Source organism: Osmia lignaria, chromosome 2 (genome assembly GCF_051020975.1).
Source record: "Osmia lignaria lignaria isolate PbOS001 chromosome 2, iyOsmLign1, whole genome shotgun sequence".
In the NCBI taxonomy this organism is placed as follows: Eukaryota; Metazoa; Arthropoda; class Insecta; order Hymenoptera; family Megachilidae; genus Osmia; species Osmia lignaria.
This window is the reverse complement of record NC_135033.1, coordinates 3,691,284-3,707,180: the sequence shown is the minus strand read 5'-3', so window position 1 is coordinate 3,707,180 and position 15,897 is coordinate 3,691,284. Positions and strand designations below refer to the sequence as shown.

The following is a 15,897-nucleotide window of genomic DNA, read 5'->3' as shown; positions in this document are numbered from 1 at the left end:
TGAAGTTGATGTATGGCCTCTAGAAACACCCTAACATAACTTAACCGTAACCACGTTTTTATTTCCCACGAGTATGATAACAAAATAGAAATCAGGTTAAGTTAGATTAGGTTAGGGTTTCATTACAGTTGGGTGTAATGGGTTAATAACGCGATAAAAGTGTTAATAACTTTTTAATAAACAACGACCGCCGGTGAAGTTGTAAGGAAAAGTTATTCAATAGGGTATTCTCCATAACGTATATCAAAGTCAAGGATTGGCGGGGTGGGTCCTATTCGGTACTTTCACCAATAGTTTAATAGTTTAACCTATCCCTAATGGTATTTCAAATGATTTTACAATAAGACCTCTCGGATCAGAATTTGGTAAATTGGATTAGTATTTCGTTGCTCTTTTTTGAATAGATTTAAATTGTTGACGGAAACCGGATAATATATGTATAATAATATGAAGAGGAAACGAAGTTATTGTCAGCTCTGGCAATCAGCCCCTTCTTATTCCAAACTACCTCTTCATCAGTAGAAGAGGGTTTCAGATATTTAATTAAAGAAATGGATTAGAATGGACTTCTCTTGAATAAATTTTAAATTAAATTTGAACATAATTGTTAATCTATTGAAGTATTTTATTAATCAAATTAAAATACTTTCAACCTTTTATAATTTTTCTTTGTTATGCTTTTGAATTCAATCCTTTCCATTTTCTGAACTATGTTACTTCTAATGCATCTATTTGCTAATTAAAATGAAAAATTTTGTATGCTATAGATCACAATTTACGATGTTAATTTGAATATCATAATTAGTGGATATAGTTTAAATTGGTGAATTTGTAAGTTAACAGGATTTGGATGTCGTTGGTTAGAGCAGGCAACCGAGTAATATATTAGTGATTTGTAAACAGGGAATAATATGCAAATAGAACGACGTTATAAGCGGTTTCGAAGCAAACTTGTTGTGAGTAAGGCGTGCAGAAACCTCATGTGAGCCACTAACTTCGGAATTGCTAACTTGGAAGCCAATATCTTTGAAGGAAATTACTTTAAATTAACTGTAAAGAATCTTGAAGAACTTTTTCTAGAGTGCGCTTCTTTTTAAAAAATATTTCACGATATCGGTGAAGTTTTGAAGAATTGCACATTTTCATCTTCGTAAATTTTAGTATAGATTTTGTGAGATGAAAAATATTATTCACTGTTAAATAAAAGATTATTTATATACAGAAATAAGGGTTTATGCAAAAATGTAATTTAATATTTGTGATTATTTTGGAATTTTTTGATTGCTACCTTTTTTGTAAAATTAACGAGGTATAAGTATTATTTTAAAAAATACCACGATATTTGTGATAATTCTAATACTCCTTGTTTTGTGCGCTGTATAAGAAATTATATAATTGTCAATTCTTTATGTCGTATCCATTTATAAAAAATTGTAAAAATTGATAAAAACGGTCAGTATTATTATTGATGTTTTCAGTTATTTTACTCATTTATGTGTGAGTATATTTTCATTGATTTCTCCGTGAATAATAAAATATGTAAAAACCGTTTATCTCAATGATATAGAAATTATGTGCAATAATAATAATGTCAGTTCGTAAAATATTCTATAAAATGATTATACACACACCTTAATTTTCGAGGAAAAGTGACATTATATTTTAAAGTATAAATTTTCAGTGGCGTACATACTATAACAAATATAATATTTTATATTATATTCTTTGATGTAATTAACATTTTTTGGTATCTAACTATTTTGACTTATACCACTTGACTTACACCTCAATTATTCCCTTGTATACTATAAAAGAGAAATTTATCTAAATAATTTTTTATTTATCTCTGTGAGTGAAAAATGAAAAAAATTTTGGAAAAGAGGACGAAAAGAATTTTGCTTATCATTGCACGCCAAAAGAGCGCCCGAATATTCAGCTGCACAATAGATAACTATGAAAGCATCTGTTTCACGCAGAGTTTTAATCTTTTCGTGACCAGTCGAACATATATGTTCCAGTTAATTTTTTTGCCGTTGCACCTAAAGGGACCATCAAATCCAATTCTTGTGTGATGCTATTTGGTAGAATGTTTAGGTAAATGGGGATTGTGAAATTTGGAATAGCTGGACTATTCGAATATGAATTCTTTATTTGAATAATTCTAATATCCCAAGTGTTTGCATTTCCAATTGTACCGAATATTTTATGCACTTCAAATATTTAAATATTTAAAATAATTTTGGAAAGGCAGGCCACATTCAATGTAATTCAATGTAATCTTATAGGATTCATGTTTATTCAAATGAATTTATTCCTAAGGATTATATATTCGAATATTCCAAATATAACAAAATACACATTTGGTATAATTCAAAATTGAAACACTTCGTGTATTAAAATGTCCATATTATTGAAGTAATTTAAAGGTCAACAAGACTTCCACTAGCACCTCTAGTGGAGTAATTGTGGAATACGAAAAAGTAATTCACTTTCTGAAAGAAACGTGTAATAATTATGATATTCATATTCAGGAGAAGTATACAGAGATTATTAGAATCTATTAGAAAAAAAAGTAAAAAAAAATTTGTCCTCTATGAAAATGCATCTTTTATAAGGTTTTAAAAATCAAATTGGAAAATTGGGTTCTGTAAGCCGCTATATAATTGTACAAAAAGTATTTTGAAAAAAGGAATCATCAGAAAATATTGCTTCTTAGCCTCAAAATCTTTGAACTACGAAACCGCTAAATTTCAGTCGTGTTATGTCAACATGACTGATTAATTATCGATCAATTTCGACTTGGCTCGTCACACCTGTTGAGCTTTAATTATTCAAAGATAAAATCGAAATTTCACTGGTAGCATTGGTGTAACTTGGACCCCTTTATGGGGCGGGTCAGGTCCCATAGAAATTTTAAAATTTTTACATTTTGAAAATTTGGAATTTTATAGTTCTGAAATTTTAGAATTTTAGAATTTTAGAATCACAGAATCGCAGAATCTTAGAATTTTGCAAGTTTAAAATCTTAAAATTTTAAAATACTGTAGGTTTTAATTTTTGGGCAGGTGTCAGTCTAGATTTCTAGAGGGCTCAAGTCCACCCTAGCCATCCTAGTTACGCCAATAACTGGTATTTAAATATCCATCTATTTGAACAAATACTATATAAAATATTAGGGGATTTTTGTATGAAAATATACTTGGAAGAAATCGAAATTCAGCTCAAACGTCGCTAAAGAGCCTGCAGTCTACGCCAGATTAAAGATAATAAAAAGAGAATGTTTTTAATATTTGACATCTATTTTAAACGCGATAGCCAGCAAATGAATTACAACTTCTTTAAGAAAGTTAATTTAGTTACGAAAGGGTTAAACTATCTATAAAGTGATTTACGAGGAAGAACTTACCAGACGACCTTTAACGATTTCTCTGATACCAGACACCAACTCTCCCAAGTATTCCTCTTCTCGTGGCCGAGATGATACCATTTGCAGCATACCTCCGCTGCCCAAAGGACGGAAACTGAGTTTATTGGGCGGTGGCAGTGAGGCCTGCTCTTGGGAGTCGGGCAACTGAGATCCAACCGGATAATTCCCTGGGATCTGCTCGGACGGTGGACTTTGCAACGTATACTTGTTAAACGTGACACTTTTCGACAGTTTCGAATGCCTCGCGGCGTAACCCTCAATAGTTGGTGCTCTCATTAATTTTCGAAATTCGGCAGTGGCCGCTTCCCGATCTGGAGTACTGGTTGCCGAAGTTTCTGAACTTCCCGTTCGACTTCCTGCCGACAATTTCTTTAGAATGCTCTTCAGGTTCCGCCTTTCTAACGTCTCGTTCTCAGGCGATAATGGATCCGTTGGTGATGTCGAACTTCGTCGACTCTAAAGGTGAAAAAGTTTCAAAGTAATTGTAATAAAAATTCAGTCGGGTTATGGTCAGAATTTTGAATATAACAAAAATAATTAAGCATAACGAATTACTTTTAATTTGGATAGATTTTTATTTCAATAAAAATTATTCGACATTTTTTTATTGTTGTATTATTAAAAGGAGTTTATGAAATTTTACTTCAATGAAACATGTAGAAAATATTTACAAATATAATACACCATACACAAAAAATTGAAACTAAATTTCTGGTTTTTTTTTTAATTAAAAAATTTGTATTTTAGGCATAAATGGTCTAGTTCATTCGAATTTCCTCATCTAACCTTGCACAGGTACATATATGAAGTTTGGAAGGATTAAGAATTAGTATTAATTATCATATTAGTTAAACACGATAACTCCTTGTCTGTTAGGTACACTGTTGTGGAATCATAATACATTGTATATGTATATGTATACAGGGTGTTCCATAAAGAGTGTTAGTCCTTTAAGGGGATGGTAGCTGGGGTGAAAAACACCGGCCAATCAGAACACGTATAGCGCGCGGGCTCAGGGACAGCAGGGTGCTGAAAGTGTTCGTTCGGGACTAAAGGCTGGTTCAGACACGGCTAGTAATTTAGTCGAGTGGGGAGTAGCTACTTGCTACTAAACCGTTTAGCGCATAGAAAAGTGCCCGGACTAGTACAGCTGAGCTTTGGAAATCGAGAGTACAAGATATATCGCTTGACTAAAGAAATGGGTCTGGACAGGTCGGTTCGGAAACCTAGTTAATGGTGGGGCAAGCCTAGTTAGTGGTGGGGGAAGCCTACCCGACCAGAAAAATCCAATGAAACGGATCGACTCGACTAAACCGTTTTACTAAACTACTCGACTAAACTCTAGTGTCCATACACTAAACTACTCGCCACTCGACTAAACTACCAGCCGTGTCTGAACCAGCCTTAAGGTCAAGCCCAACTTTCGCAGTCGAGCCCGCGCGCCATGCGCGCTTTGATTGGCCAGTGGTTTTCCTTAATAATTCAAAACCGAAGCTTCAAACAACATTTTTGCGAAGGGAAATGTTGTTCAGAATCATCCCAGCTACCACCCCCTTAAAGGACTAATACTTTTTCTGGGACACCCTGTATGTTAACGTCAATTGGCATAACAGTTCCATGTACATTACTGTTTCAATGCAAATTATTAAACTAACTTTACTTTTTTAGAATAAATAAAAAAGAATCTATAATTCCATAATTCAATAATTTCAAAATTTTAGAATCTCAGAATTTCAGAATTCCACAAATTAAAAAAAAAATTCTGTTAAAATCCTAGTTAGATCAATGCAAAGATGTATTGACTCGATCATTTACCTTGCTAATGTAAATAAATCAAAGCGCTGAATGCTAATATATGATGTATAATCATTAAAGTCATTATTTTTTTCCAATTGTTTCTACTTTTCTCTTTCTACAGTTATAATGATCATAAGCGACAACCGGGTGAACATCTCTGACGGCTCGAAGATTCGACGAAAACTTTGCCTACCTGATTCAGTTTCTTCAATTTCCTGGCATACTCGATAGCGCACGCTTCCGAATGACTTCTGGTTAGGTTGCCATCAAACTCGAGTTCGGTATTTTCGCCGCAGTCGAGGCTCGAACTTCTAACCGCTTTCTCGAGTTCCGCCAACTTCTGTCTCTCGTTCAATATCTTCAGCTTCTTGACGAATGGCAGACCGCAGTATTCAGGCGACAGGTCGTCTACAGACGCGTACATCTTCGTCTGCTGTCTGAGGTGTACCAGACTTTGCTTCAGCTGTAGCCTCCTTACAGGCGGGCTCCTCTGCGGTGAATTCTCTTTGTTGGTTATCGAAGCATCCTTCAGCATGGCCCATGGCTTCTTCGCGTTTGTACCATTGGAAACATCCACGTTGGAACTGGTGGATGGGGATTTAACCATCTGATCCACCGGGCTCTGTATGGGAAGTTGTTTGATGGCCTGTTTCCTTCTTTGGAAGAAAGGCAAATTCGGAATCGCTGGTGGCTGCTGCTGCTGTTGCTGTGGTGGGGGTTGCTGCTGCGGCGGTGGCTGCTGTGAGGGCTGCTGAGAGGGCTGCGGCAGCTGCTGCTGCTGGGGAGGCTGTGGTTGCTGTTGCGGTTCCGGAGAGTGTACCTGTGTTTCCATCAAGTTTCGACGTTCCTCGCGTTCTTCTTTCTCTTTCAACAATCTCAGTCTAGCTAGCAGAGGTAGCCCAGCACCGAGAGGTGATACAGGTGGTTCTTGGGTGTTCGATGCGGATGCAACCTGACCATCGTCGACCTTTTGCTGTCTCTTTAATGTATGCGTCTTTGACGTCAGCGGCTGAAGCTCCAAGCTCTCTTCCGATCTGGTGTTTCTTCTGCTTTTCCTTAAGGCATTCTTTAGACCTTTCACGTCGCTCTTCAGTTTGTCCACGATCCTTTTACCAGTGCTATTATCCGAGGAATCGTGACCCGGGGATGTTGGCTGCCGCGTTGTCCTCGTCACCCTCTGCGCCTCCATCAGTCGTTTCTTACCAAGGTTCTGCAGGATCTCCTGCGCTTCCGGGTAGTCCTTCATCGCGGCTAGGACGTCCTCGCGAGAAAGGCTGAATAGCTCGGAATAACCTACCGAACGAACGTCGGCTGTGCGTCTGGAATTGAAAGTTTACTCATCAGATGTTTTCTGGAAATTCTTTTTTCTTTAAGGTTGTATGGTTTGAAAATCAGTTTGACAGGGTTCTCGGCGACAGATGTAGGTGATTGATGCTACACTCGTTGCGTCTTCGGTGATTGATCGTTTCGCTATTTTTTCCTCGTTTGGTTTTATTGAAACCCTTCTAGTGTTATTACTAGCAAGTGTAACATTAATTTTGCGATTAATAATAAAAACGAGGTAGTGAATGGATTGATATAAAATTGATTATTTATATCAATATTATAAATGTTTCGAAAGTAGTTGTAATTTTATTGCCATCTTTTCATCTTTTAAAGAATAAGAATTAAGAATATTGTAATTCTTAAGCAAATTAGTCCTGCCAGTGAATAACTTAATTAATATTTCGGTAAAAGTGATTTAACATTCATTTATTAAAAATTTTTTTTTTCACTGTACTCTTCTCGGATCTTAAAACGTTTTTAAAATATTTTTCCTTTTAGGAAAATTTCAAATTGAAAGATTGTTAATATTTGAAAATATATTTTTTATTAACAAATTGTTTTGATTTTTTGAAAGAAATAAAAGTAATTATTTATACATAATTCAATGATAAAAACTGATAGAAAGAATAACAGAGGAAATTTGTATTGAAACTGCTAGACATAATTTTGAGCACTTGCTACAATAAAATTTCCTCTGTTAATCTTTCTATGAGTTATTTCACTCTGTCCGTCGATTATCTAGTTTTTATGAATTTTTTGCACTCAAAGTCACATAAAAGTCATAGTACTAGGTTGTTAGATTCGTCTTGAGCTCAGTAATCATACTATGATGATGAAAATATGTTGTCCCATTTAAAAAAACTTCAATGATTTTGAAATCTTGGATGAAACGAAAAGATTTCATAACCATCAAAATATTTGTCCCTTCGAACAAAATAATGTTTCTCTCTGACATTTTTCTCTATCATAAAAAATAAGCAAGATACAGTAAAAGCTGGATATATGCAACAAACATTGGGACCCAGACGTTGCATATATCCAGCCGAGGTGTCGATTCTGGGCATTTAAACGTTGCATATATCCAGCCGTGGTGTCGATTCTAGGCATTCAATGTTTCATATATCCAGCCGAGGTGTCGATTCTGGGCATTTAATGTTACATATATCCAGTCGAGGTGTCTATTCTGCGTCCGTACACATCGTTTGTATTCAGCCGCGATACCTATTTTACAGCGGAATTCACCAGAGTCCATAACTGCGACGCGCAGGTTGAAAGATGGTGGGGGAACGCAGCGAGCTCTCCGCTAATCGCTTTTTACTTCGTTTGGAAGTACCGCCAATCAGGGCGAAGATGCGCACGAAAGAACGAAAACTGGTCTTTTCGCAGTTATGGACTCTGGTGAACTCCGCTATACGTTCGTACACAACATGCGACGTGTTGCATGTTGCATGTTGCGTGTTTGATGTATCTTTGGTGTACGGACTGCCTTATACATATGTAACCGAGGTGTCATTTCTATGTTGTTTATTCTATTATTATTGTTTATTTATTCTATTATCATTCTCTTATTATTGTTAGCTTGTAAATTACTTTAATTTCCAATAGGAAGAAACTGTCCGGTTTCATGGAAATCACGGGCTGTTCCTAACATCATAAAGCACCTAATTTGCAGTCAATAGTTCAGCAGCATATTCAGAATTAATAAATAAATAAATGAATATAATTCAAACTATATCGTGTTTGGTATCATTTTAATCAGAAAAATCTCACAAATGCGTTAGTAAAAATTTCATTAAGAAAAAGTTATAAAATAAAAAAGTTTTATCGTTGAATTAGTATTAGTCACACCGATATAACAGTTCGGATAGTATTACACGGCTTCCGCGTCGAGCGCCTCGGTTCACTTAGGGGGATCCCTCCAAGTGGAGGGGATAGCGATGTTGCATATATCCAGCCAATCTTTCGTTGCATATATCCAGCTTTTACTGTATGTACTCAACGTGCTTGAGTTAGCATGGGAGCCTCTTCCATATATCGTCATTTGCCTCGAAGCCCCCCATGGGGCAGGATGGGAGTACGGGGAAAGGGAAACCTTCGAGGGGCGACGTCGTCATATTCCCTAGGAAAGTCTACCATGCTCGATACTATACAGGGAGGGAGAATTTAAGAGAATTGATTTTCAATTTATACGATTGCAGTAAAAATCAGTACTATGGACTTAACCAATATTATTTTATACTCGTGTTTTTCGAAAAACAAATAAAGAAAATTCCCATTAAATTAATTGTCAGAATATTGAATAAAAATTCACTCTTTTCTATCTTCAATAACATTTACATCATCGCACAAGAAATAAATTGCCATCGTTCTTTCGCTTACGAATGTTATCGAGTAACAATAACTTCAACGATTTTGAAAATTAAATTCTTCAGTATCGCCATAAATCTTCAAACAGCAAACAATATTTCAAGTGGATATACTCCAGAGGTGAGAAACAATAATATAAAAGAAAATCGAGGAAGTGGAACGAGTAAATATGTGTGTCAGGGTCAGGAAGCACGGAAAAACAAAAAGGGGGCAGGAATGAAATGTGACTTCATCGATTTCACTTTTCGTTCCATTGCCGCATATTCCGTCGTGTCCGATATTTCAACTATACGCTTTCTGCGTACAATTTTTCGCATTTTGAATCAGTGCACCAAATAAAACGATTGCAGAACTTGTAGCGGGCTCGCTCGCTGGAAACCAAAACAACCAGCCGGAACAAAAAAGTTTCCTGGAACTTTTATCATTTCGTTGGAATTCAGATTATTTTTGAAGTATGTGTGATCGAGCGTGAATTATGCTGAAAATTTTATATTAAGTTCAGACAAGGGGAGATCGGGATCCAAAGTAATAAGGGAAGAAAGTAAATTATAAATACTTCAAAATCTATTATAACCATTATTGCAAATATTCAATATTTGTAATGTAAAGTTGTAATTAAGCTACATACACCTACGTCCTAACCATATACAGGATGTCCCATACAACTGAGCCAAGTTCTGTTTCTACAAGGTGTTAAAAAATACTCTGAAGACCTTTCCATCGCTGGATAGATCACGAAAAATCGAAGTGAAAAGTTCTGTAGCATTTTTCGGGATCAGTAGTTTAGCCACATTTCGCTGTTGAAAATTGAAAAATTGACCAATCAGCGCGCAGCTTCAGTTGCAAGATCCGCGGAGTAGGAGACTAGCCCCCTCTGCCGCCGACGAACCGCGCAGCTGAGCGTCGCACTTACGGGTTCCGGACACTGATATATATACTATGGATACGAGATTCCCATAAGCCAGCTGTACAGCGGTTGAAGCGAATTGAAGGAGACTTTACTCGCCAAAGCCGCCACCGTTCGACCGATGTATTAAAGGAAATAGCCAATCAGCGGTAAGATTTTGAGTACCGCCACCGACGAGAGACTGTCGAAAGACAAGACAGAGTACCGCGGGCGGTCGCGGGGTGAGGGGAAGTAAAGTACACCGGTCGAACGATGGTGGCGCATCACACCAAAACCACCTTCAAATCGCTTCAAGCATCTCCAATCCATAGTATACATAACAGTGGTACCGGATCCCCACATCGCATCGGAAGATAAGCCCGACCTTGCATGTAAGAGCCCTCGGCAAGGAATCACCATAACTTGGCCCTGAGTTGTAACATGTGTCAGCCAATGACCGCAGTCGCAGAGTCGATCATATTGAAAGCGAGGGAGTTGTTTGATTTGACTTGGTGATTCGTCTCGGAGTCACGAAGACGTTGACACCATACTTCGTTGACCTGAGTATAAACCCGAGGTGCCTTCGTCGCCATTCTTTTTATACCCAAAAATTGTGGAGTAGAAAGAGCAGGGGGACGGACGTTACGTGGTCCCGAGGGATCGCGACCTTGCTGACTATGCTCGCTGTATACATCCAACTTCGAATAAGGAAATTTTCAAAGTCGGGAACGTAACACCCTACGTTGCAATTCTCCCTAGGGAAACCAACTTTGCTTGGAACTGTACTTTCTTGACAAGCGACTGTGAGTTTGAGACTGAATGTAGCACAGTAGATAGCTAAAGTTACTTACTTGTTTAAACCGTCGAGGTTCAGAATGCCAATCTCTCCGAAGAAGTCCCCGGCTTCCATGGTAGTTAGAACTCTTCCTGTTTCGCTAATCACTTCCAAAATTCCGTCGGCTATTATGAACATCTCTCTTGCCACTTCACCTTTGCGACAGATGGAATCACCGGGCGTGAATATGTAGGCTTTCATTTTTAAGACGAGGTCGTGCAGGAATTCTGGTTGACATTCCTAAAAATATAGAGTGAAAGATAGGTGTGAATGAAATCGTTCGAAAATAATTAACTTTATTGCTTGTTAATCTTTTGCTTCATGATTTTCTTGGCTGTTATATCTATTTGTAAGAACTATTCACTGCTATAATGTTAATTGCGCACGGGTTCCGAGATAAATGGTAGACCCTGTATGTACATACATACATACTGTGCACCGATTACATAAAGTCTCATGGGACGACATAGGGACAAGAAAACGTACTACGCACACATCGATTAATCCCCTAGTTTTACACGAGTCCACAGCCGACTCTAGTACTAGCCATGCTGAACAACGTGGCAACACCGCCCACGTGACAATCGGGAGTCCTATTTTCAAAAACAGAGTCCTGTGCTCGGAATTGTAATTAACGTCTCTTTTAATTAAAAGCTGTAGTAATATACACTATTTTGTGTTAATTATGTATAAACAATACATAAACGTTGCAACTATGGCAAGTAGAAGTGATGTGGTAGTATAAAATTGTTATAAATGTGATATATATTTTGTGTACTCTCGAAGTAGTTTGGTGTTGTGAAGCATGATATTTAAAATATTTACAGTGGTTTCAAGAAAATTTAGGTATGAAACAAAATGAAACCATCTTTGGATCAAATTGAAACATTTAAGAATTGATAAACGTGTATATAAGTTAATAAAAACCTTGAAACAAGCGAAATTATTGGAACGAAACCAAAGAGGTTATGTGAAGTCCAGAGAGTAGTCGGGAGTCTGACGACGTTGACTGGCTGAGAGGCTGGGAGTCCGGGAGGCAGATAGAGTAGGGTAGATGTTGATATATTCAGACCGGACTCCCGCGGTGTTGCCATTTTTACTTCAGCACGGCTAGTACTAGAGTCGGCTGTGACGAGTCCAACGAGTCTAAATAGTAGTTGTGACCGCTTCGAATTATACGTCAGGACTGAAAATACGTGTGAGCTGAGGTGGGGAGCGACCAATCAGATTGCGACTTCTTGCGATCGGTGAACAGTATATATAGGTTCGCGACTCCCCACCATTTGCGTATAAACGTTTACGCGGCAAATTTGAATTGATACTTATTTTATTATTCATATTTCTTAGTTATACACTAAATTTTATAGTATTTAATAATTAAAAATTATATTATTTTTCTTAGCAATATTAATATCGTCAAAATTAACGTTACGAGAATTCCTGCTTCCTCTGTAACTTCATTTTCTCTAGGGAAATCTACTCGATGCTGTACATTACATTTAATAGTCGTGGATTTATTCTTTAATTGTTATTCTAATTTTATCTTTTTAAATTATTAACATCCTGATATTAAAAATTTATCTATCAGATTTTGTGTATCTACAGACATTTTATTTACAAAATGGAAACCTAATTTTTTACGTTTTACGCCGTATATCTTAAAGTGCCTGTGTATTCTGAAAACTATAACCATGTTTCATTGGTGTTTGATCAAAGAAACTCGTGGATCGAACCGGAGATTCAACGGGCCTATAATTTCCTGTTTCGTCGAGCGATTTCTCTTTGTTCCCACGATTTACAATAGGCTTCGTTAAAATACGATCAAGGAAACCACATAGATTCACGTAAATACACGGTGGATGAGTATGGTACGGTAATAAAAGGACATTAAAAGATTCGATGTCGACCGATTTTTATTGAGGCGAATAGTAGCCGTAATTAAAAGTCGCATAAACGTGCCAATTACAGAGCATCGTAATGATAGGTTGGAAAAATTATTCTTCCTCTTTTTATTGCGGACATTTCACTTTGCGAATTTCATTTCTGCAAATGAAGAACTTGCAGCAATGAGACAGTTCCACCTTTTACATATTTTCTGTTATATACAAATTTTATTTTGTAAATAAATGTAACCTTCCCGTCGACGCAAGAAGGAGTAAACTTAATGTAAATATGTTTAGCAACAAATGGAGCTACGAAATTGAACTCATTAGAAGTTTTAGAATTTTGGAATTTAAAAATTTTTAAACGTTTGATTAATAGAATTTTTGAATTTTGAAATTTTGGAATTTTGTAATAGGGGATCTTCGAAATTATGATATTTTGATATTTCGAAATTCAGGAATTATAGAATTTTGGAATTTTGAAATTATTTTAAATCTATAGAATTCTGAAATTTTTACGATTTATAATTTTTGAATTATTTAGTCTCGGAATTCTGAAATATTGGAATTTTAAAGTTATAAAATGGTGAAGGACCACATTTTTGAGACCAGTCCAAATGTTTAGGGGGGCCAGGACCACTCTAGTTAATAAGGCCAGTGATAATTCTGAAAAATTGCATTTATTTTCATAATCTGTTATCAAATTTTGCCATGGAAAATATATTTATAGTTGCGGAAGCGTTATTAACAAAATATTAGTGTTTTTATGAAATAAAATTCTTGAATTATTTAAGGTGATAGACGAAGTTTAGAATTTTTCTGACGTTTAATACAATCTTTTGTGTCATATTTATCAAAGCACATGGTTTTAATTAATTAAAAGCGTCGGTGCTTTAATTAACTCATTAGGCGTGGCATCATGAAGCACTATGACATACGAAGAACATCTACTACCCGTACAAAATTTCATTACTTATACCTTCATGGTGTTTTTAATTGGATAAAAATATTACAGCTTACAATGCAACCTGCAAATTACATTTTAAGAAGCGAGAATTTTTATTTAGGACTGCAATAAATATGAAATTAATCATAAGAAAAGCACAAACATTATACTCTCAACTTTTTGAAAAATATTTTCTCATATTTACAATATATTGTAGTATAGAAAATTTTTCAGCCCAGGATTATAAACTTAATAATTCATAATAAGTTATTTTAAACAATTAGTTCAGCAACTTGAATTTTCAACGAAATACATGCATTATAATAAAACACTGCATTATATTAATAATGCCATTACAAATATAATTGCAAAATATGCAATTAAATTTATGATTGAAAAAACAACGGAACAAAAATCACAACAATTAAATATGTAGAAGCAATGTTAGGTGCATAAAATACACTATTTCAATTGTATTACAAATGAATCAAATCTTTTACTTTTTTTCAATGAATAATTCTTGATTGTTCAATAATGACCTAAAATAATATCACAATTAGTTTCTATGTCATACAATTTCAGTTTGAAACGGCAGAACACAGAATAAAAAGTGCTATTGTATTATATATACAAAAGAATTATCTTTAAAGTATTACGAGAAAAAAAATAAAATAATACCGCGAGCTCTATACAATTCTTTTCAATATTTTAACTACAGAATACATAATTAAAACTGCTATTATAATGTTACACAAAAGAATGAAGTTAAGAATATATTTTGAAATTATTATATTTGACATGAAGAAGGAATTATTCATTATGGACTTCATACTTATTAGGTCATTGCATATCAAATGATCAAAGGAGACATAAAAACTCTGACACGGTTTGATAACATAAAAGTACTGCAAAGTAGCATTTATGGCACATTAATTTGAAGCTTAACCCTTGGACAATGGAGTTTAGGTCAATCGTGACCCAAACTTTCAAAACATATACAAGGATTTTAATCCAAAGTTCAATGCATAATTTTTGAACGAAAATAATATGAAATACAAAATTAAATTAAAATTGGGGCTCTCCCCATGGTCCACCGTCTGAGGGTTAGGGATTGATAAAAATGGCTACATAGACTTCTCGTTAATATTCTTAATACAGAACAGTTGATTCTTCGCTAAAATGAACAGTGAATTATACAATTTACAGCTTGGAATTAATATTTTTTATTAGTTAACAAAAAAAAGGAAATGTTAATTTTTTTAAATTCCCAATCGGTTATGTGCGTAAAATGGTAATGGACTTTTCAGTTTTTGTGGTATAAAAAAGACTGCAATGTCATCTTATATGAATGATGCTTGAATTTCCATAGGATTCCATTACCCATATTACAGTAGGCTCTTGATAAGTAAGCGTCAATTTTCTATATGAAAAATTTTCCTTGATGGAAGTGAGTCATATTACATATCATATTGAAGCTCTTAATGAGTACTTCAAGAATATACATATGTATATATAGTTTATGGTGGGCTCTCTCGACTCATACAGGTGCATTGGTCAGTCGAAGTGGCGATATGGGGGATATGCTTAGGCCTATAGTATATGGGGGATATGCTATATCCCTATAGTGAGTATATCATTAAAAAAGTTGTTTTATCTTTAATCTTACATATTTTACATATTGTTCTTTATACAATTTCTATTTTATTGGGATATTATTTGCCAAGTGGAGCTAGCGAACAGGACTTGAAAGAAGAGGATGAAGAAGTTGGAAGTCAACAGGAAAGAATACCAATGTCCCAATAAAATAGAAATTATATTGTGGCGGACTATCGTATCATTTAAGGGCCTTTGTGTGTAGAAAGGCTATGTTTATACCGTGTATGACCGAACTCGAGGGCTGGCAATAAAAGTGACGATTGCCAGAACCGACGTCACATCTTAAAATATAAAGGGCAACATGTAAAATATGTAATACTGAAAGATTGAAAATAGAAGAACTTTTTTGAATAATATACTCATTATAGGACACCCCAAGCATATCCCCCATATCGCCACTTCAACTGACCAATGCACCTGTATGGGTCGAGAGCCCACCATAAACTATACATATTCTTAAAGTACTCATTAAGTGCTTCTTATTAAATGCTTAAGTTGCCGCATACTTTCTGTAAAGGCTTATTGCCATTCACACCTACTTTCACTAATACTATTCACGTATTCCCAGCACCTCGTTTTTCACGCGTGTGATTTGTTTGAAAATTCAATTGTTTTGGAAGTATTACGTTATACTTGCCTTTACCTCTTGCCCCTTAGCTGTTTCGCTAACTATCTAGTTGTCAGAAATTTCCTCTCCTACAGCCCCGAATGTGAACGGTTATCAAGTCTACTGTACCTACAACGAATTCTCTACTTATCTAATTAGAAATACTC

General features: G+C 35.5%; 1 protein-coding gene across 1 annotated transcript in view; it reads right to left on the bottom strand.

The window, feature by feature from the left end:
- LOC117605966 (uncharacterized) overlaps nt 1-15,897 on the bottom strand; it is a 358,528-nt gene that overhangs the window by 7,401 nt on the left and 335,230 nt on the right. Inside the window, exons 7-9 of the mRNA XM_034327865.2 lie at nt 10,655-10,878; nt 5,418-6,543; nt 3,407-3,883 (exon numbers count right to left, since the gene is read on the bottom strand). Coding sequence (XP_034183756.2) covers nt 3,407-3,883; nt 5,418-6,543; nt 10,655-10,878 — 1,827 coding nt within the window. The remainder of the gene's footprint in view (nt 1-3,406; nt 3,884-5,417; nt 6,544-10,654; nt 10,879-15,897) is intronic.